The sequence below is a fragment of the Pan troglodytes genome, chromosome 10 (genome assembly GCF_028858775.2).
Source record: "Pan troglodytes isolate AG18354 chromosome 10, NHGRI_mPanTro3-v2.0_pri, whole genome shotgun sequence".
Classification (NCBI taxonomy): Eukaryota; Metazoa; Chordata; class Mammalia; order Primates; family Hominidae; genus Pan; species Pan troglodytes.
This window is the reverse complement of record NC_072408.2, coordinates 14,672,988-14,696,839: the sequence shown is the minus strand read 5'-3', so window position 1 is coordinate 14,696,839 and position 23,852 is coordinate 14,672,988. Positions and strand designations below refer to the sequence as shown.

Sequence of the window (23,852 nt, the reverse complement as noted above, 5' to 3'; positions counted from 1 at the left end):
TCAAACTATAAAACTGCCATAAGAAAACATTAGGGAAAATCTTCAGGACATTGGTCTGGGCAAAACTTTATTGAGCAATACCCCACAAGCACAGTCAACCAAAGGATAAATAGACAAATGGGATCACATCAAGTTAAAAAGCTTCTGCACAGTAAAGAAAACAGTCAACAAAGTGAAGAGAAAACCCACAAAATGGGAGAATATATTTACTACTTATCTGACAGGGGATTAATTACCAGAATATATAAGGAGTTTAAACAGCTGTAGGAAAAAATCTAATAATCTGATCAAAAAATGGGCAAAAGATTTGTAGACATTTTTCAGGAAACATACACAAGGCAAATAGGCACATGAAAAGGTGTTCAACATCATTGATCATAAGAGAAAGCAAATCAAAACTACAATGAGATATCATCTCACACCAGTTAAAAAGGCTTACATAAAAAAAAACAGGCAATAAATGCTGATGAGAAAGTGGAGAAAAGGGAACACTCCTACATTGTTGGTGGGAATGTACATTAGTACAACCACTATGGAGAACAGTTTGGAGGTTTCTCACAAAATGAAAAATTGCGCTACCATATGATCCAGCAATCCCACTGCTTTTGGGCACACATCCAAAAGAAAGAAAATCAGCATATCGAAGAGGTATTTGCACTCCCATGTTTGTTGCAGTACTGTCCACAATAGCTAAGATTTGAAAGCAACTTAAGTGGCCCTCAGCAGATTAATGGATAGAGAAAATTTGGTACATATACATAATGGAGTAGTATTCTGCCATGATTCTGTACTTTGCAACAACATGGATGGAACTGAAGATCATTATGCTAAGTGAAATAACCCAGGCACAGAAAAGCAAACATGTTCTCACTTATTTGTGGGAACTAAGAGTCAAAACAATTGAAATCATGGATATAGAGGGTAGAAGGATGGTTACCAGAGGCTGAGAAGAGTAGTGGGGAGCTGGGGGTAAGGTGGGGATGGTTAATAGGTACGAAAAAAGTTAGAAAGAATGAATAAGACATACTATTTGATAGCACGAGAGGGTGCTGATAGTCAATAATAACTTAATTGTACATTTTAAAATAACTAAAAGTGTGTAATTGGATTGCTTGTAATACAAAATATAAATGTTTGAGGGGATGAATACTCCATTCTCCATGATGTGATTATTACACATTGCATGCCTGTATCAAAACATGCCATGTGCCTCACAAACATATATGCCTACTATGCACCCACAAAAATTTAAAAAAAATTTAAAAAGATCTTATATAAAATTAAAAAATAAAGCATTGATTATTTGCTTAAATATTTTGTTTTCCATATTTAAGGAAATTTTCTCTTTTAAGCTATGTATAGTTTACAATATAAACAAAGCAATTTGGTAAAGTATACTTTTATGAACAAAGATAAAAGCATTTGCTTTTTCTCCCTACCTGATCTCTCTAAAATTTGGAAACTATTCATAAGTGTTTTTATTTTTATAACAATTAGTTGAATAAGTCCAATAATAATCTGCCTTCTCTTTATAGCAGGATACAGTTGGAAACATTGATTATATTACCAAGGATTTGACTAAAATATCATATTTGAAAATGTGCATAGAATGCCTGACTTCAATGATTCTCAGCCTTACAGTGAGTGAGTAAAAATGGTCACTTCCTGGAAGGGCCAGGAACCTTAAAATTGTAGGCAAAATGTAAACTCAGCCTTGGTTTACCTTCCTAGCCTAAAGAGTTATTTAAATCTGAGATTCCTATATGGTATTAGGGAAAGTTATGTTTCTAAAGAAAAGCTATAATATACTTATTATTAGATTGTATCTCTGTGCATTGTTTTTGAGTTCTTGTTGTTTAACTATGGACTAGACTAGATTCTGAATTCTTTTAGATTCCTCCAATCCAGCCTTCTTTTTCTGTTTTCTTTTCTTTTCTTCTTTCTTTCTTTCTTTCTTTCTTTCTTTCTTTCTTTCTTTCTTTCTTTCTTTCTTTCTTCTTTCTTTCTCTTTCTTTCTTTTTTTTTTTTTTGAGACAGAGTTTTGCTCTTTTTGCCTTGGCTGGAGTGCAATGGCACCATATCAGCTCACTGCAATCTCTGCCTCCCAGGTTCAAGCCATTCTCCTGCCTCAGCCTCCAAAGTAGCTGGTATTACAGGCATGTGCCACCACCCAGCTAATTTTGTGTTTTTAGTAGAGACAGGGTTTCACCATGTTGGTCAGACTGGTCTTGAACTCCTGACCTCAAGTGATCCACCTGCCTCCGCCTCCCAAGGTGCTGGGATCACAGATATGAGCTGCCACATCCAGCCCAATCCAGCTTTCTTCCATGGAATTGCTAAAAAACAAGAACTGCTCTCTTCCTGAACTCCTATAAGCTGAAACTAGATGAATTTTAAGGAATAAGTCTCATGCTTGATGCTTTGGTCACAAGAAAGTTACCAAACCACCCAATTCCATAATTCCACCTACAAACCAGGATGAGAAGTTGATGTTTCCATGCTGTAGATAGCTTTTCTGAAGGTTTCACAATAAGACTGTATGTCATAATGAGACTCTTACCGCTCTTAATGCCCACTTTTTTACTTGCAAAGATAATGGTTAGTTGTTATACAATTCTTTGTTCTTAGCCTGGGTTCATGGCTCAAAACCATCATGCAAACTTGGATTGTCATATTAGTATGAATTTTACTTTGTATTTTCCCTTTTAAAACTTCTTATCTGTTACTTGTTAATTTTTTTTCAGAAGTACAATTCCTGGCAAAATAATACTGGCCTAACACTTCGAGATGATAACAAAAAACTATGGAATAGACAAAATTAAACTATGTAATGAACACCATCCAGGTAGACAGCCTGAGAGTCGCTTTCTTCAAAACTCCCTTCTTGCTCTAATGTTACTAAAAGGGTTTTGAAACTGTTAGCCTCCATTTACTCCCTCCAGTGTGAGATTAGACCAGCAACCTAGAACAGGTTCATCCTAGCACTGAGGGACGTCAAAACCTAACTATAAGATGATTGATCAATTATGCTTTTGGAGAAAGATCTTTTTATTTTATTTTATTTTATTATTATTATACTTTATGTTTTAGGGTACATGTGCACAATGTGCACGTTAGTTACATATGTATACATGTGCCATGCTGGTGTGCTGCACCCATTAACTTGTCATTTAGCATTAGGTATATCTCCTAAAGCTATCCCTCCCCACTCCCCCCACCCCACAACAGTCCCCAGAGTGTGATGTTCCCCTTCCTGTGTCCATGTGTTCTCATTGTTCAATTCCCACCTATGAGTGAGAATATGTGGTGTTTGGTTTTTTGTTCTTGTGATAGTTTACTGAGAATGATGATTTCCAGTTTCATCCATGTCCCTACAAAGGACATGAACTCATCATTTTTTATGGCTGCATAGTATTCCATGGTGTATATGTGCCACATTTTCTTAATCCAGACACCCTCCCAAGACTAAACCAGGAAGAAGTTGAATCTCTGAATAGACCAATAACAAGCTCTGAAATTGTGGCAATAATCAATAGCTTACCAACCAAAAAGAGTCCAGGACCAGATGGATTCACAGCCGAATTCTTCCAGAGGTACAAGGAGGAACTGGTACCATTCCTTCTGAAACTATTCCAATCAATAGAAAAAGAGGGAATCCTCCCTAACTCATTTTATGAGGCCAGCATCATCCTGATACCAAAGCCGGGCAGAGACACAACCAAAAAAGAGAATTTTAGACCAATATCCTTGATGAACATTGATGCAAAAATCCTCAATAAAATACTTGCAAACCGAATCCAGCAGCACATCAAAAAGCGTATCCACCATGATCAAGTGGGCTTCATCCCTGGGAGAAAGATCTTGATCAAAAGGGGAAAATGAGAAAGTTCTCAGAATCCAAATGGAGTCGCTAGTGTTTTGTTTGTTTGTTTGTTTCTTCAAAAAAAAAAAAAAAAAACGAAAACCAAACCAAAACAGAACAAACCCTGACAAATAGAGCTGGGAAGGCTGTGAAGAGAGGGTTCTCATGCATAAATGCCTGATAACAAAAATTATCACAAAAAACTTCAAAAAACACAAGGCCATCACATCCATACACACAAAAAAATACTTCTGCAAGGACATCTGTCCAGCCATTTCCTGTCTAACCTTGAATTGGTATCACCCCTGTTATTGATCTTTGTAGCCAAGAATAATTATATCAAAATAATCAGGTAATCCTCCTCATTTTTTCTTTAAAAACCTTCGTCTTTCTTCCCTGAACATGCACAAGTTTACGATGGCACGTGTATTCTCATTGCAATGCCCTATTCCTGAATAAATATCGTTTTCTTCTAGAAAGCCTCTGTTTGTTATTTAGGTTGACACACATATGCATTTATTTTTTGTTTCTTCTACTTTTGGATTTCAAGTGGACACAATTGAATCAATGATAAGCCTTGGGAAATGGAATATTATTATTGGTACATGTATATACTTTATTTGGCTAGTTAGGCAGTCATTTATTCCAGTAATAATTAAACACTGGTGAGTCCACCTCTACATCCCATCATTTCTACCAAATCTCAGTGTCACTAAACACTATATGACCCTTCTATAAGGCATTATTACATATACTTTTGCCCTTTTGTGAACTCTCTTTTATACCGTAGTCGGAGTCATCGTTGAAAACAGAAATTCGATTATATCACTACTCTGCTTGCCACCCTTCAGGGTCTTCCTTATTACTCTATGTTCTATTTCCATAAATATTTTTGGGAAAGCAAGACTCCCAGTCATAAATCACCCATTCATCTGTAGAGATAGTCAAGGCAGCAAGTAAAGCATAAGTAGATCAAATAAAACAAACTCCTGGAATGGAACTTGACACAAACTTTGTCACAAGGCACAAACAAAACAGAAATCCAATTACTAGAACCAGGCAAAAAAAATCCGAATATGATGAAATCAAAACTATTAGTCAATAAGCAGCCCACAATGAACGAATTATATGCAATACGCATATGCCATATTATGCCAATGTGCGCATTTTGTATGTTCCTTGTAAATGACTGAGTTTCCAAATGCATAGCTTAAGTTTGTATTCAACATACTAGAATAGTAAGGGGGAAATAATCTGAGATAAGAACAAAATTGAGTTAATTAAAGAGTAAGAGGAGTCAGGGCTGGGCGCGGTGGCTCACGCCTGTAATCCCCGAACTTTGGGAGGCCGAGGCAAGCAGATCACTTGAGGTCAGGAGTTTGAGACCCGCCTGGCCAACATGGTGAAACCTCCTCTCTACTAAAAATACAAAAGTTAGCTGGGCGTTGTGGCACACGCCTGTAATCCCACCTACTCAGAGGCTGAGGCAAGAGAATCACTTGAACCGGGAGGCAGAGGTTGCAGTGAGCCAAGATCATGCCACTGCACTCCACCCTGGGCGACAGAGAGAGACTGTGTCTCAAATAATAATAATAAAAATAAAATAAAGAAATGCAGCCTTAAAAAATGTTTTTTGTATCCTGCAAATTTACCGAGTTCATTTATTAGTTCTAACAGCTTTTTTTTTTTTTTTTTTTTTGGTAAACTCTCTAGACTTTACTGTATATAAGAAAAAAAGAAAATAATAATAATGTTATTCAGTGATTGGTTGAACCTAAGGAAAAAAGGTTGAACTTCAGTTTGCTCAGCATTCTAAAGAGGCTATATATTGGACAAATTAAGAAGAGAGCACACATTCTGTCTTGTTGGGTGGTAGAAAACTGAGTAAGAAAAAGGCATGGGCTTGTCCCAGAATTTACATAATAATACCATACACCTGCAATTTATATGTAGAGATTTTCAACACAGCAATACAGAAACTTATTTCACTATTAAAAACCTATCTGACTTTGACAAAATTAGTGACTTTATTCCGAAAAGGGACACAATGAGATTACTAACAAGCCTCAAATCTATTCCAAAATTCAGAACAAGTTTCAAAATCTGATACCATTCCCTTTATTTATTCCTCTTCTTTTTCTCATTCCCCATGAATATGCCCACATAAAAATGTCACAGATTTCTGAGTAAATCATCTGCTAACCTACAGGTCTACTCAACATTTTTGTGTCTTCAGCTTCCCCCAGGCCTGGCCCTTTTTGGAGGGTTTGACTTCACAATTGTTGTAAACCTTAAAGATCGAGCTGCTGGTGGACTTCTCTCTTTCTTTTGTCCTCCACCAATAATAGCTCACAAAGATTTTTAAAAACATCTTTATTGGAGCATAGTTAATATACAATAAGCTGCACGTATTTAAAGTGTTCAATTAGTTTAGTTTTGACGTATGTGTATACCTGTGAAATTATCAACACAATCAAGACAATGAACATATCAATTACTCCAAAAAACTTCATCATGATTACCCCTCATTGTGATTCTTTCCTTGCACTCCTTCCCATCCATCTCTAAGCAACCACTGCATCTAGTTACAGTCGATTAATTTTCACTTTCCAGAATTCTATATAAATAGAATCACGTGGTATAAGATTTGTAAGAATATACTGTCCAACACTGCTATTGAAATTAACCTATTTTCTGTTTTTACAACACCAATAACAATTAGCTTTTAAACTTTATCTTTTGCCATTATCTAGACTTGCACACTTAATCACAACATTTTACAAGAGTAAAATTTCACAGTCTCTTTCACTGTGTCATAAAATACCGTAAGAAGGAATCAATTTGGCTTCCCCAATACCAAATCTGTATTAGTCAGGGTCCTTCAGAGAGGCGGATCCAGTAAGACATATATATATATAGACATTGAGAAAGAATTTATTAGGGGAATTGGCTTGCATAATTTTCGTGGCTGAGAAGTCCCATGATAGGCTTTCTGTAAACTGAAGACCATGGGATGACTGTAGCATGACTCAGCCCAAGTCCAAAGGCCTGAGCACCAGGGGAGCCCATGGTGTAACTCTCAGTCTGAGACCAAAAGTCTTAGCATTCTGGAGCCACTCCAGATGTAAGTGCTGAAGTCGAAAGGCCAGTGAGCCTGCAGTTCTGCTGTCCAAAGTAGCACAAGAAAAGTCTGTCCCAGCTCTCAAAGAGAGACCAATTTTCCTTCTGTATTTGTTCTCTCTGGATCCTTGATGCAGGCCAGCGCTGAGGGAAGATCTTCCCCACCTAGTCCACTCAGACTCACACACTAATCTTATCCATTATTTTGGATGTGTCTGGAAGCACTCTTACAGACATACGAAAAATAATGCTTTATCAAGTGTCTAGAATCCTTAATCCAATCAAGTTGACACCTAAAATTATGTCTATAAATCCACCCCTTGTCAACTTCGCACCCATACTTAATTGCATCTCCTTAAACTATATTTAATTTCCAAATAAAGACAATACCAAGGGAATAGTTCCGCCTAACGTGTTGTAATCAACAGAATGCAACTATCCTGTATGCAACCAAAAATGTACTGATGTGTTCCCCAGAATTCAACTTTCAGAATTTCAACATTCTGAATTGTAGTTTTTGCAATTTTTGATGTTAGGAATTTTTAGATTTCAGAGATGTTGATCTTTAGGGATTTTGAACTTTGGGATTTTAACATTTAGGATTATGGCATTTGTAATTGCATGTTTTGAGATTATAATCAGCACTCTCCCCAACTCCCCAAAAAAGAAACTACACAACATAGACTCCGAGTTTTATAAACAGCAATTTATTTCTTTGTTTTGGAGGCTGGAAGTTCAAGATCAAGATGCTGTCAGATTCAGTGTCTGGTGAGAGTCCACTTCCAGGGTTATAGATTAACATTTTTTAGCTGTACTTCACACGGCAAAAGGGATCAGTTGTCTCTCAGGGATCTCTTTCATGAGGGCAATAACCCCATTCATGAAGGCAGAGCCCTCATGACCTAATTATCTCCCAAAGGCCCTACCTACTAATACCTTGGAGGTTAGGATTTCAACATATGAATTTTGAGGAGACACAAAACATTTAGACCATAGCACTAAGTAATATTTTGTTTAATTCCAGACATTGTAAACTAAACTTCGCTGAGTTTTAAATTATTTTTATTGCTTTACATATTCTAACGTTTAGTCTAGAATGCTGTTATATTCTTGGAAACAATTTGATTCTTTGGGTCTTGTCTTTAAAATTTGTTAGGTGGGATCTAATCAGCAAGTAGCTAGGGCTAATTATTTCCCACCACTGTGGTAAGACTCATCTGTGAACTGTACCCAATACCCCATGAATTGTGAGTTTTCCATGTGAACAGTCACTTTTCCTGGCCCTGTGTGTAACTCTAATCCTTTCATTATTCTTTCCCCAGGCTCAAGTGATTTGCTCACATGCATGCACTTAACAATACTCAGCTGAATACTCAAAGGGGACTCTACAGATATTCAGCTCTCTCTCCTTGCCTCCTCCCTACTCTCTCTCTTTCTCTCCCTCTCTCTTTCTTCTTGCAAGTTTCTCCTCTGTGGGACTATTTGCTGTGAATTCTAGCCACCTTAGTCTCCCAGATTCTCAGCTGCTTCTCCCCAACTCTGAGACTCCTCTGATCATTCTCTGGGTTTCCTATTCCATGGTAGCCTGGAAACTATCTCAAGGCAGTAAACTCAGCTTAGCTTCTCATCTCTCATGGATCACTATCTTTGAGATCCAGGCAACAACTCTTCTTGTTGCCTCATTTTCAGTGTCTTGAAAATCATTGTTACACATGTTTGATTTTGTTTTTAGTTGTTTCTGGTGGGACAGTAAACACACTTCCTGTTTCTTCATTTTGAATAAAAGCGAAAATGTCTTGTTCACCTAGCTTTTTAATTTTGCACCAATCTATTTCTTCCATTTTTCTACTATATCTTTTCAATCGGGTTCTTATTCTATTAGATTTTTGCTATAATATTCACTTTCACTGCATTTAATCTTGCTCTTATTTCCATTTTTACCCTGGCCACCAATCATCCTCAAAGTTGCTACCAAGATGAGATATGTAAAAGACAAAGCAATTTAATACTCATGTTTCAAACTATTTAATGTCATTACTTGCCTACAGCATAAAATTATAATTCTTTAACATGGTATATAAAACTCCTCTTCATGTAGTCCTTGTTTACCTCAGCAATAATAACAACATTGTCAACAACAACAACAAAATAGGTAATATTGAGCCTAGCATCTGGCAGGGACTGGTAGATATCTTTTTGAAAAAAACACAGTTCCTATCCTGGTATCTTAAGGCTAGCAAGTAAGATAAACAATAAATATAAAAATATAATTGGGAGGGGTGGAGCCAAGATGGCCAAATAGGAACAGCTCCGGTCTACAGCTCCCAGCATGAACAACGCAGAAGACGTGTGATTTCTGCATTTCCATCTGAGGTACCGGGTTCATCTCACTAGGGAGTGCCAGACAGTGGGTGCAGGACAGTGGGTGCAGCGCACTGTGCACGAACCAAAGCAGGGCGAGGCATTACCTCACTAGAGAAGCGCAAGAGGTCAGGTTGTTCCCTTTCCCAGTCAAAGAAAGGGGTGACAGAGGGCACCTGGAAAATCAGGTCACTCCCACCCTAATACTGCACTTTTCCAACGGGCTTAAAAAACAGCACATCAGGAGATTATATCCCGCACATGGCTCGGAGGGTCCTACACCCATGGAGTCTCGCTGATTGCTAGCACAGCAGTCTGAGATCAAACTGCAAGGTGGCAGCGAGGCTGGGGGAGGGGCGCCTGCCATTGCCCAGGCTCGATTAGGTAAACAAAGCAGCCCGGAACCTCTAACTGGGTGGAGCCCACCACAGCTCAAGGAGGCCTGCCTGCCTCTGTAGGCTCCACCTCTGGGGGCAGGGCACAGACAAACAAAAAGACAGCAGTAACCTCTGCAGACTTAAATGTCCCTGTCTGACAGCTTTGAAGAGAGTAGTGGTTCTCCCAGCATGCAGCTGGAGATCTGAGAATGTGCAGACTGCCTCCTAAAGTGGGTCTGTGACCCCTGAGCAGCCTAACTGGGAGGCATCCCCCAGTAGGGGCAGACTGACACCTCACACGGCCGGGTGCTCCTCTGAGACAAAACTTCCAGAGGAACAATCAGGCAGCAGCATTTGCAGTTCACCAAGATCCGCTGTTCTACAGCCACCGCTGTTCTGCAGCCACCGCTGCTGATACACAGGCAATCAGGGTCTGGAGTGGACCTCTAGCAAACTCCAACAGACCTGCAGCTGAGGGTCCTGTTAGAAGGAAAACTAACAAACAGAAAGGACATCCGCACCAAAAACCCTTCTGTACATCACCATCATCAAAGACCAAAAGTAGATAAAACCACAAAGATGGGGAAAAAACAGAGCAGAAAAACTGGAAACTCTAAAAAGCAGAGTGCCTCTCCTACTCCAAAGGAATGCAGCTCCTCAGCAGCAATGGAACAAAGCTGGACAGAGAATGACTTTGATGAGCTGAGAGAAGAAGTCTTCAGATGATCAAAATACTCTGAGCTACAGGAGGAAATTCAAATCAATGGCAAAGAAGTTAAAAACTGTGAAAAAAAAATAGATGAATGGATAACTAGAATAACCAATGCAGAGAAGTCCTTAAAGGAGCTGATGGAGCTGAAAGCCAAGGCTCGAGAACTACGTGAAGAATGCAGAAGCCTCAGGAGCTGATGTGATCAACTGGAAGAAAGGTTATCAGTGATAGAAGACAAAATGAATGAAATGAAGCGAGAAGGGAAGTTTAGAGAAAAAAGAATAAAAAGAAACAAACAAAGCCTCCAAGAAATATGGGACTATGTGAAAAGACCAAATCTACGTCTGGTGTACCTGAAAGTGATGGGGAGAATGGAACCAAGTTGGAAAACACTCTGCAGGGTACTATCCAGGAGAACTTCCCCAATCTAGCAAGGCAGGCCAACATTCAGATTCAGGAAATACAGAGAACACCACAAAGATACTCCTCGAGAAGAGCAACTCCAAGACACATAATTGTCAGATTCACCAAAGTTGAAATGAAGGAAAAAATGTTAAGGGCAGCCAGAGAGAAAGATCGGGTTACCCACAAAGGGAAGCCCATCAGACTAACAGCGGATCTCTCGGCAGAAACTCTACAAGCCAGAAGAGAGTGGGGGCCAATATTCAACATTCTTAAAGAAAAGAATTTTCAACCCAGAATTTCATATCCAGCCAAACTAAGCTTCGTAAGTGAAGGAGAAATAAAATCCTTTACAGACAAGCAAATGCTGAGAGATTTTGTCACCACCAGGACTGCCCTAAAAGAGCTCCTGAAGGAAGCACTAAACATTGAAAGGAACAACTGGTACCAGCCACTGCCAAAAAATGACAAAATGTAAAGACCGTCAAGGCTAGGAAGAAACTGCATCAACAGAAATCATAGCAAACTGTCTCTCAGACCACAGTGCAATCAAACTAGAACTCAGGATTAAGAAACTCACTCAAAACTGCTCAACCACGTGGAAACTGAACAACCTGCTCCTGAATGACTACTGGGTACATAATGAAATGAAGGCAGAAATAAAGATGTTCTTTGAAACCAACGAGAACAAAGACACAACATACCAGAATCTCTGGGACACATTCAAAGCAGTGTGTAGAGGGAAATTTATAGCACTAAATACCCACAAGAGAAAGCAGGAAAGATCCAAAATTGACACCATAATGTCACAATTAAAAGAACTAGAAAAGCAAGAGCAAACACATTCAAAAGCTAGCAGAAGGCAAGAAATAACTAAAATCAGAGCAGAACTGAAGGAAATAGAGACACAAAAAACCTTTCAAAAAATTAATGAATCCAGGAGCTGGTTTTTTGAAAACGTCAACAAAATCGATAGACCGCTAGCAAGACTAATAAAGAAGAAAACAGAGAAGAATCAAATAGATGCAATAAAAATTGATAAAGGGGATATCACCACCAATCCCACAGAAATACAAACTACCATCAGAGAATACTACAAACACCTCTACGCAAATAAACTAGAAAATCTAGAAGAAATGGATAAATTCCTCAACACATACACCCTCCCAAGACTAAATGAGGAAGAAGTTCAATCTCTGAATAGACCAATAACAGGCTCTGAAATTGTGGTAATAATCAATAGCTTACCAACCAAAAAAAGTCCAGGAGCAGGTGGATTCACAGCCACATTCTACCAGAGGTACAAGGAGGAGTTGGTACCATTCCTTCTGAAACTATTCCAATCAATAGAAAAAGAGGGAATCCTCCCTAACTCATTATTTTATGAGGCCAGCATCATCCTGATACCAAAGCCTGGCAGAGACACAACAAAAAAAGAGAATTTTAGACCAATATCCTTGATGAACATTGATGCAAAAATCCTCAATAGAATACTGGCAAACCAAATCCAGCAGCACATCAAAAAGCTTATCCACCATGATCAAGTGGGCTTCATCGCTGGGATGCAAGGCTGGTTCAACATACTCAAATCGATAAATGTAATCCAGCATATAAACAGAACCAAAGACAAAAACCACATGATTATCTCAATAGATGTAGAAAAGGCCTTTGACAAAATTCAACAACGCTTCATGCTAAAAACTCTCAATAAATTATTGATGGGACGTATCTCAAAATAATAAGAGCTATCTATGACAAACCCACAGCCAATATCATACTGAATGGGCAAAAACTGGAAGCATTCCCTTTGAAAACTGGCACAAGACTGGGATGCCCTCTCTCACCACTCCTATTCAAGATAGTGTTAGAAGTTCTGGCCAGGGCAATTAGGCAGGAGAAGGAAATAAAGGGTATTCAATTAGGAAAAGAGGAAGTCAAATTGTCCCTGTTTGCAGATGACATGATTGTATACCTAGGAAACCCCCTTCATCTCAGCCCAAAATCTCCTTAAGCTGATAAGCAACTTCAGCCAAGTCTCAGGATACAAAATCAATGTACAAAAATCACAGGCATTCTTATACACCAATAACAGACAAACAGAGAGCCAAATCATGAGTGAACTCCCATTCACAATTGCTTCAAAGAGAACAAAATACCTAGGAATCCAACTTACAAGGGATGTGAAGGACCTCTTCAAGGAGAACTACAAACCACTGCTCAATGTAATAAAAGAGGATACAAACAAATGGAAGAACATTCCATGCTCATGGGTAGGAAGAATCAATATCGTGAAAATGGCCATACTGCCCAAGGTAATTTATAGATTCAATGCCATCCCCATCAAGCTACCAATGACTTTCTTCACAGAATTGGAAAAAACTACTTTAAAGTTCATATGGAACCAAAAAAGAGCCCGCATCCCCAAGTCAATCCTAAGCCAAAAGAACAAAGCTGGAGGCATCACGCTACCTGACTTCAAACTATACTACAAAGCTGCAGTAACCAAAACAGCATGGTACTGGTACCAAAACAGAGATATAGATCAATGGAACAGAACAGAGCCCTCAGAAATAATGTCGCATATCTACAACCAACTGATCTTTGGCAAACCTGACAAAAACAAGCAATGGGGAAAGGATTCCCTATTTAATAAATGTTGCTGGGAAAACTGGCTAGCCATATGTAGAAAGCTGAAACTGGATCCCTTCCTTACACCTTATACAAAAATTAATTCAAGATGGATTAAAGACTTACATGTTAGACCTAAAACCATAAAAACCCTAGAAGAAAACCTAGGCAATACCATTCAGGACATAGGCATGGGCAAGGACTTCATATCTAAAACACCAAAAGCAATGGCAACAAAAGGCAAAATAGACAAATGGGATCTAATTAAACTAAAGAGCTTCTGCACAGCAAAAGAAACTACCATCAGAGTGAACAGGCAATCTACAAAATGGGAGAAAATTTTCGCAACCTACTAATCTGACAAAGGGTTAATATCCAGAATCTGCAATGACCTCAAACAAATTTACAAGAAAAAAACAAACAACCCCATCAAAAATTGGCGAAGGATATGAACAGACACTTCTCAAAAGAAGACATTTATGCAGCCAAAAAACACATGAAAAAATGCTCATCATCACTGGCCATCAGAGAAATGCAAACCAAAACCACAACGAGATACCATCTCACACCAGTTAGAATGGTGATCATTAAAAAGTCAGGAAACAATAGGTGCTGGAGAGGATGTGGAGAAATAGGCACGCTTTTACACTGTTGGTGGGACTGTAAACTAATTCAACCATTGTGGAAGTCAGAGTGGCAATTCCTCAGGGATCTAGAACTAGAAATACCATTTGACCCAGCCATCCCATTACTGGGTATATACCCAAAGGATTATAAATCATGCTGCTATAAAGACACATGCACACGTACGTTTATAGCGGCACTATTCACAGTAGCAAAGACTTGGAACCAACCCAAATGTCCATCAATGATAGACTGGATTAAGAAAATGTGGCACATATATACCATGGAATACTATGCAGCCATAAAAAATGATGAGTTCATGTCCTTTGTAGGGACATGGATGAAACTGGAAACCATCATTCTCAGCAAACCATCGCAAGGACAAAAAACCAAACACCGCATGTTCTCACTCATAGGTGGGAATTGAGCAATGAGAACACATGGACACAGGAAGGGGAACATCCCACTCCAGGGACTGTTGTGGGGTCGGGGGATGGGGGAGGGATAGCATTAGGAGTTATACCTAATGCTAAATGACGAGTTAATGGGTACAGCACACCAGCATTGCACATGTATACATACGTAACAAACCTGCATGTTGTGCACATGTATCCTAAAACTTAAAGTATAATAATAATTAAAAAAAAAGGAAAAATATATATATATAATTGACAACCCTCATAAGTACAGGCTATCATGAGTGCATATTTTCTGGGGTCTTTCAGCGTTAGAGTTATTTCTCCTAGTGAAGGGAGGTTTAACTGAGAAATAAAGTATACGTGAGTGAGAGTTATCTTAGAGAAAGGTACGGGTAGGGAGGCAGTAAACACAGAAGGAACAATATGTATGACATACCATGAGGCAGGGAGAGATTTGGCATGCCCGAGAAGTGGAAGAAAACCGGGGTGCCTTTGTTGACTGGGTTCTAGTGAATGTCTCTCTGGAAGGCTGGAGTTGCTCTTTAATTCCCCATTTCAGGCCCATCACTAACACCTGACAATATGTATGCCATGATGAACTATTAGTAGTTCTTTTGAGCTTATATGTTTTTATATACAAATATTCATTTGTATGTGCTATTTTTTATGCCTTAAACTCCTTTATCATTTGTCCCTTTGGCAATGTTTTTCTCATCTTTTAGGACACAATTTAAGCCTCTCCTCAGAGAAAATAGTTTTCTGACTGTTCATTCCTTTCTCTCAATAGATAGGACTACTTTGTCCATTATTTTTAACACTGCACTTTAGCTTTATGTTCATTGTTGTTATCATATGTGTTTCTCTTACTTGAAACTGAGTTATATAGAGCTAAAATCATGTGTTGCTAATTTTTGTTTCACCATTTGTAATATCAGTAATAGTCACGGCTAATTCTCTTGGTGTACTTCATCCCATTAGAAAAGAAATGACAAATGCTGTGTCTCAACAACTTACACAAAATTACTCATTAGACACATTTGATTATGGAAATAAAATTAAAAGTGCATATGATAAAATGTCATTTAATTATATTTTGCCTGTTTTGCTTTAGTTTTTTACATAATTTTTCTACATGACAATTAGTAATTTTTTGTGTGTCTTATATATTTGTCCAAAATGAAGTTCAAAAATGTGAAATATTTAATTCAGCAACAGCAGCATATGAGTTAGTATTTCCTCTAATTTTTCGAAATCTGTGGGAAGTGTTTCCCAATTTCCTTTGGTTGTTTCATGTGCTATATTGAAGAAAACATGAGTATGAAATGGAACCTCAGCTCTTTCAATGACTTCCCTTTTTGAGTTGACTCCGCCTCCATATGTAGCCTTTTCATTTTCATGAAAGTGAAGTGATTTTTAGAATTCTTAGTCGTTTTCTTTAGAAGAACATTTCTAGGGAATAATACAAGAAGATTTAGGAATCATTGAAGTTATAAATCTTTGGAATGAGCAAACTCAGAATGGTGCTACTTGAAGACTCTGGATCTGCTGGTAAAAGCTTCTCATTTATTCTACATTTCCCCTTTAATGGGGTATGTAATTATTATGACAGTCAATGGATGTGATTTAAAAGTGATTGGCATCAGGAGAGTAAGGAGTGGAAAAAGGACATAGGCTTATATGGCAGCACCTTTGATCTGCCATAGATTCAAAATTGAAGATGTGATATGGGAATCAGAGTTGGCATTAATTTTGTAAAACTGCTGAGGTGAAATTAAGTCAGGAACTAAAGTTAATTGAAATGTGCTGAGTATGAAAAAATAGTTGTTAGAAAAGATAGAATATGCAGAAAGGAATATTGATAGAGAGTTAATTACATAAAGAAGGTTATCTACTCTCATAAGTGAGTTATCTATTTTAAGACTTATTTGGACATGTTAAAATCATTTAGCATTTTTAGTTTTAAATTAGTGTTGGGTTAGAGTAACGAGAAGATATGAGAGTAATAACAGCATTAAAGAGTGTATTATGTGATAATGATACAGGTAGAGATGACAAGATTTAATATTTGAGTTTTTCAGATATGAATATCATCACTTAGGTATTGTTCTGCTAGCTACTATTTGGCAAGCATCAAGCCAGGTACTGGTGAAATTATGGAGAACATGATAGATATAATTCGTTTACTCATGGAACTTATCCTCTATCAGTGCGGCTAGGTAGTCTTAAAGATGGGGGCATCCATAATTGAATATCAAGGTGGTTAGGGAATAGAGAAATCTCAGGATACCTTCCCTGTGCCTGCTGGGAGAATTGTCCACTACTAAGTTTCATTGATGTTGTTTCCATTTTCCAGGTTTTAAGGGTTGCCCTTGCAATTCTCGTTTCCACCACCAACCTTCTTCTAATCCGTCACCTCTAGGTTGCCTATAAACATGAACATTTTCAAAGCTATTTCACTGAAACTATATGAGCCTGGGTATGAATGTTTCCTGCCCGCCTTGCAATTTAGAAGGAAGAGTTTTCTGTCTTGGTTTGAGCTTCTTTGCTAATTAACCTCTGAAACCATCTATCTTCTCCAAAGTCTCTTTTTGGAAAGATGCTACTTTTGCCCTCTTTTCTTTTTCACAGACTTCAGAAGACATTTTGTCAACTTGAGTCCCTTCACCATTACTGTGGTCTTACTTCTCAGTGCCTGTTTTGTCACCAGTTCTCTTGGTGAGTACTTTGTCAAATTTACTTACAGCCTTAGCCCACTCTGACAAGAACAGTTAAAAGGCAAACAATTTTTCTGAAGGCCGAGTAGCATCTAAAAACTAGGTGACATTCTCCATGTATTCAAAGGATCAGATATTATTAAAAGCACACAATAAAAATCTAACCATGCAACACCAAAATATTAGCATGGTTCCTCACCAAATGAAATAAACTCACAGGAGATAAATGAATTTTACTTAAAGATTAGAAATAATGTTGAACTGAAAAATAGGAAAGAATACAAAGGAGGAGAAACTTCAGAATCATTAGAACAAAAGTGAATTTGGGAAACACATTAGTAAATTCAAATGCCAAAATTTATCTAAAAATGTATTGAGAGATGCCAGGTTGGTGGGACCAGATTCCTAAATAAAGCTAAAATAATGCCAAGGAGGCAACTGAGATCATCTATCATCTGGGGGTGGGAAGAGAGTACAAAGAGGTTTATTTTATGGTAGAAAATAGTAGAAAATATCTCCATCTTAATTTTTATTTAAGTAGATAAGTTTCAGTCTAACGTTTTTAAGATTTATGCTATTTTACATATACATATGAAATAAGAGTTAAATTTCTTACAACTAGTCTTTTCATCTTCATAAATTCTCTATCAGCCTTCTTTCTATCGACCTTAGGATTTTGGAGAAATGTAAAAAGTTCATCCCCATAACGTTTTGTAGCATCTTATTTAACTCGAAAATGCTTCACGGAAATTATATAAATTGCCACTATTAAGGCTATCCAGCCATAAAATAAAGCTATTAAACACTATTGTGTTACTTACCTTTACTGGTTATATAGCACTGCTTAATTTGAAACCAGTGATACTGATACTTATATTTGAATGACTGTGAAATAACATTCTTCTGTTTTACCATGGATAGGACTAGGATGGTTCTCAAATCTGAGTTTGAAGGATAAATAAGTAATGTAAAAAATAATTTTCTACTTGCTCTTTGCGACCTTGGCCAATTACTGTCTTAATCCATTGTTGCAGGAGGAACAGACAAGGAGCTGAGGCTAGTGGATGGTGAAAACAAGTGTAGTGGGAGAGTGGAAGTGAAAGTCCAGGAGGAGTGGGGAACAGTGTGTAATAATGGCTGGAGCATGGAAGCGGTCTCTGTGATTTGTAACCAGCTGGGATGTCCAACTGCTATCAAAGCCACTGGATGGGCTAATTCCAGTGCAGGTTCTGGACGCATTTGGATGGATCATGTTTCTTGTCGTGGGAATGAGTCAGCTCTTTGGGATTGCAAACATGATGGATGGGGAAAGCATAGTAACTGTACTCACCAACAAGATGCTGGAGTGACCTGCTCAGGTAAGACTTGCATTAGTCAAAGCCTCAACACAAAATCCTTGGTGGGAAAAAAATATGTAGATGGGTTAAAACCTAGAATAAGCCACTTTCCTGTAAGCAATCTAGTTCATGTATAAAAGTACTCCATCCATTGCTAGACAACCACAAAACACAAGGTCATTTTTTTTAATAAAAAAAAATTCTGAACACTGTGATTAATGAGGAGGTGACTGGCTTCAATTTTATACATGATCTTAGCCAAAAAGCCAAGAAGTGGTGGTTTAAATTTGATATTCAGTAAGCTTACTGTTCCTATATCATAAAAATATCATGACATCTAAGTTATCTCCTTGTTCTTTCCCAGTGACTTGTTTTGATATGTTGACCCACAAATTATTACCATTTTGTCCATTAACTGATAATCAACTTAGTGAATCAAAAAACAACTATTTCTAGCATTAATACATCATTTCTTGTTGTAGGAAGGATTCTTTGAAAGTATAATTGCTTGACCAGTGTGCAATGCTAGTCATTTCATTTACATTGTGCTTTTAATTTACAAAACATCTCCATATGTTTTATTGCAATTGACCCCACAATAACTGAGAAAGTCATGTGTCAGGGCTTTCTGCTGACAAATCCCAAGAGCACATTTCTGATCCAACTCAGATTCCTGGGATCCCCATTTCTCTTTGTTTGTTTCATTCCTTTTTTTTTTTTTTTTTTTTTTTGCCGAATTGTCGCTCTTGTCCCCCAGGCTGGAGTGCGATGGCGCTATCTCGGCTCACTGCAACCTCCACCTCCCGGGTTCAAGCAATTCTCCTGCCTCAGCCTCCCGAGTAGCTGGGATTATAGGCACCTGCCACCACACCTGGATGATTTTTATATTTTTAGTAGAGACAGGGTTTCACCATATTGGCCAGGCTGATCTCGAACTCCTGAGCTCAGGTGATCCACCTGCCTCGGCCTCCCAAAATCCTGGGATTACAGGTGTGAGCCACCATGACTGGCCTGTTTCATTAATTTTTATACAATCCTCTCACCTCCCAGCCTTTCTCTCTCCCATTGGACTGACTATAGAAAGGACTTATCTCTGTCCAGGCATCATGATGTGATAAGAGAAACACACAGTAGCATCTAGAAAAATGCTGAAAGAAATTTTCACATAGCTAATATCCTGTGATTTTGTGCAAGTTGTCAAATCTCTCTAAACTTCAGTTTCTGAGGACTCAATGATATAATACATGTAAAACTACTGGTACACTGTTTGGTATGTAACAGGTGCTGAAGATCCTCATGGCTCAGTTCTCTTGGTGACTCAGTTCTCTTTCTTCTTTCTCTGCTTCCTCTTCCTCTTCCTTCTCCTCCTTCTCCTCCTTCTTTCCTCTTATTTTTAACCACTATGGGAGGTGTGAAATGGGGAATAACAAAAGTAACATCTACTGCAAAGTTTAAAATTATCATAAATTTTAGCAGGCTCTTATCATAATTATTGCTGTATATAGAACTGGCTGTTTAGCTAAAACAGTATAGTACTTTTAGCTCTTTTTTTCTGTTGTTTTATAACTACCAGTGGAGTTAATCAATTTGCTTTTTGAAATTTATACACTTAAAGCTTTAACCTGAGTCAAATTTAAATAACTTGATTCGAATTTATCTATTTCTGTATAAAAAGAGTATTTACATCTGTCCTAGTAATAGATGGAAACAAAACAAAACAGAAAGTTTAAAAACTTTAACCTGTAAACATTTTCCTTTGTAAGTAGATATAGATAAAAATCCTAATTGCTTCCTAGATTTTAACATATTAAAATTCTCTACTGTGTGGAGCTGGGCAACATCCAAAATCAGGCACCATTTTAAGGACAACATAAAATCCCAAGTGTCCAGAGGAAACTTCTTTTCTAAAATCACTTCTAAATGAATGTAACTTCTGAACTCTGGTCTTTTCTTTGCTCCAGATGGATCCAATTTGGAAATGAGGCTGACGAATGGAGGGAATATGTGTTCTGGAAGAATAGAGATCAAATTCCAAGGACGGTGGGGAACAGTGTGTGATGATAACTTCAACATAGATCATGCATCTGTCATTTGTAGACAACTTGAATGTGGAAGTGCTGTCAGTTTCTCTGGTTCATCTAATTTTGGAGAAGGCTCTGGACCAATCTGGTTTGATGATCTTATATGCAACGGAAATGAGTCAGCTCTCTGGAACTGCAAACATCAAGGATGGGGAAAGCATAACTGTGATCATGCTGAGGATGCTGGAGTGATTTGCTCAAGTAAGGACTGATCTTGGCTCATTCTATTCTCCAGGAGAGGAGAAAAGAAAGGGGTAATAAATCTCAAGAGCCTGAACTCTTAAGAACATAATGAAGTCTGCTTCTTTTGTCACCGCGTTTTAACCTAACTTCAGGTTCCAGTTCTGATACCTGTGGACTTTTTACCTTAACTGAAATTAGGAGAAATAGGTTAGGGAAGAAGGGTGCATAGTGAAACTGAGATCCAGGTCATAAGAAAAGATGAAAGTGTTTAGGAAAAGCCCATAAAGAAAGGGAGAGACCGAAAAGAAAAAGAGGGGAAAAAGGAAAGAAGGAAGGGCTTTACTAGGAAATTTTGCACTATGAAGTTCTACGACCAAACCACTCCAGTTATCATCTAATCCACAAAAGCCTCCTCATTAGCCTCATTAACCCACTCCTTCCCAAATCATTTTTCAAGTTCACAGAATCGAATTACTTGTTAAAAATCAATATTGGTTTCCCATTAAAACTTTATTTATACTAGATATGCATTGTATCTGTCTAGAGACTTTCACGTTGTATACTCAGACTGGGGGCAGGGAAAATGGTTTGTGTGTGCAGAGATACCACTCTTCATTTTTCTGTTGAATTCTTAGTATAAAAGGAGATTGAGTGTGTCTTGAACCCCAGAGAACACTTAGGAAAATAAGAGTAAAAAATCCCTATCTTCACCAGGTCCCTTTCTCTCTCTCTCTCTCTCTCTCTCTCTGTGTGTGTGTGTGTGTGTGTGTGTGTGTGTGTAAATAAAGGAACTTCCATTCAAACTTGTTTAAAAAGAAGAGAATACTGGCTCACAAAACTGGGAAATCCAGAGGGTATAGTTAGCCTCATGCATGGTTGGATTCAGGTTCTTGAACAATGTCATCTGGGTTCTATCTCTTTCTGCATGTCTTGAACAGGCTTTTTCTTGTTGAACAATGTGATCAGCTATAGCCTGAACCACAATGAATGGAACTCCTACAAGAAAGACAGATTTTGTTAGCTTAAGAATGTGAAGAATTTGGAGTAGAAAAAACACAGACTGTACCTTCCATTCTCTTTTACCATCAAAATTTCTCTAGGCCCCCAGTTAGCACATGCTGAGGAATCACAATCAATAACATTGTGGGAATGAAAACGGAAACTGCCAGAGGAAAAAACCAGTTTAATTTATTACAGAATATTCTTCAGAATCAACGTCTGTTCTTTGAAGAATATTGATTTGGGGAAGGTGAAAATTGTAGTACTGAAGCCTCCTTTCTCTTTGCTCTGCTTTTAAACTAAGGAAGTGGTCACAACAGGTTCAGGTGTACAACACAGGCTAGGTAGTATCAATGGAGAATGCAGTCAGACGCAAAAGGGATTGCTAAGTATGGAGGCAAACTGAAGGATGAGGGAGTCACCTAAACACATGCAAATATATTTTAAACAGAAAAAGTAAACAGTTCTAACAAGAACTCTGTGGTGGTCAAATAGCAGGTCTCTAGATGAAATTCAGTCCCTGTATCTCCTGTTAGAAACACTTCCTGTAGTATATGCTGTCTATACTGAGATGTCCCATCTTCTTGCCTGATCCACTCCTCCTTCCATCTTGAATGATTTCCAGTGGTAGTACAGTACATCACAGTTTTCTCTGTCTCCACTTATATCTCTCCCCTTTTCCTTAACTCATCTCAGGTATAGCTATTTATAGTCTCATGTTCTTGCTTCCTTATCGCAGACCTGTTGTGTGTCTCTGTTACAGAGGGAGCAGATCTGAGCCTGAGACTGGTAGATGGAGTCACTGAATGTTCAGGAAGATTAGAAGTGAGATTCCAAGGAGAATGGGGGACAATATGTGATGACGGCTGGGACAGTTATGATGCTGCTGTGGCATGCAAGCAACTGGGATGTCCAACTGCCATCACAGCCATTGGTCGAGTTAACGCCAGTGAGGGATTTGGACACATCTGGCTTGACAGCGTTTCTTGCCAGGGACATGAACCTGCTGTCTGGCAATGTAAACACCATGAATGGGGAAAGCATTATTGCAATCACAATGAAGATGCTGGCGTGACATGTTCTGGTAAGTTAAAACCAAACCAAAACCAAAACACTAAACAAAAAGAAAAGCAGAAACAGAAAGTCCTGTGCTCCTTAAGAGTAGGAACGTGCTCCTTAAGAAGTAGAAATGCCTAGTAAATTCCTTGCTGGGAATTCCTTTATACCTGTAATCTTTGACACATTCTTTATTCAACTAGTTTGGAAGGTTGTCTGACGGCATTCTCTGTAATAATTACTCAGACTGCTTTTATGGAGCACACTTCAAACTCAGAATCTACCTGGAGCTCAGAGAGACAAAATTTCCTAGGAATCTGTTTTTAAATTTTTTAAATTTACTTATTTTTTTACTTTAAGTTCTGGGATAGATGTGTTGAATGTGCAGGTTTGTTACATGGGTAAACATGTTCCATGGTGGTCTGCTTTACGTATCAACCTGTCATCTAGGTTTTAACCCCCCATGCATTAGGTATTTGTCCTAATGCTCTCCCTCCCCTTTCCCCCCACCCATTGACAGGCCCCAGTGTGTGATGTTCCCCTCCCTGTGTCCGTGTGTTCTCATTGTTCAACTCCCAGTTATGAGTGAGAACATGCAGTGTTTGGTTTTCTGTTCTTGTGTTAGTTTGCTGAGGATGATGGTTTCTAGCTTCATCTGTGTCCCTTCAAAGGACATAAACTCATTCTTTTTTATGGCTGCATAGTATTCCATGGTGTATATGTACCACATTTTCTTTATCCAGTCTATTATTGATGGGCATTTGGGTTGGTTCCAAGTCTTTGTTATTGTAAATAGTGCTGCAATAAACATACATGTGCATGTGTCTTTATAGTAGAATGATTTATAATCCTTTGGGTATATACCCAGTAATGGGATCGCTGGGTCAAATGGTATTTCTAGTTCTAGATCCTTGAGGAATCACCACACTGTCTTCCATAATGGTTGAACTAATTTACACTCCCACCAACAGTGTAAA

General features: G+C 38.2%; 1 protein-coding gene across 12 annotated transcripts in view; it reads left to right on the top strand.

Moving 5' to 3' along the window:
- CD163 (CD163 molecule) overlaps nt 1–23,852 on the top strand; it is a 145,316-nt gene that overhangs the window by 96,783 nt on the left and 24,681 nt on the right. For 6 of the 12 annotated variants that reach the window (XM_063786268.1, XM_063786270.1, XM_063786266.1 and 3 more), the window contains exons 5-9: nt 1,536–1,644; nt 17,134–17,220; nt 18,254–18,577; nt 20,518–20,838; nt 22,583–22,903. In XM_063786268.1, coding sequence (XP_063642338.1) covers nt 1,536–1,644; nt 17,134–17,220; nt 18,254–18,577; nt 20,518–20,838; nt 22,583–22,903 — 1,162 coding nt within the window. Of the gene's footprint in view, nt 1–1,535; nt 1,645–15,837; nt 16,054–17,133; nt 17,221–18,253; nt 18,578–20,517; nt 20,839–22,582; nt 22,904–23,852 lie in introns of those variants that run through there. The other 6 variants (XM_054663028.2, XM_016922897.4, XM_016922896.4 and 3 more) reach the window with 2 other exon arrangements.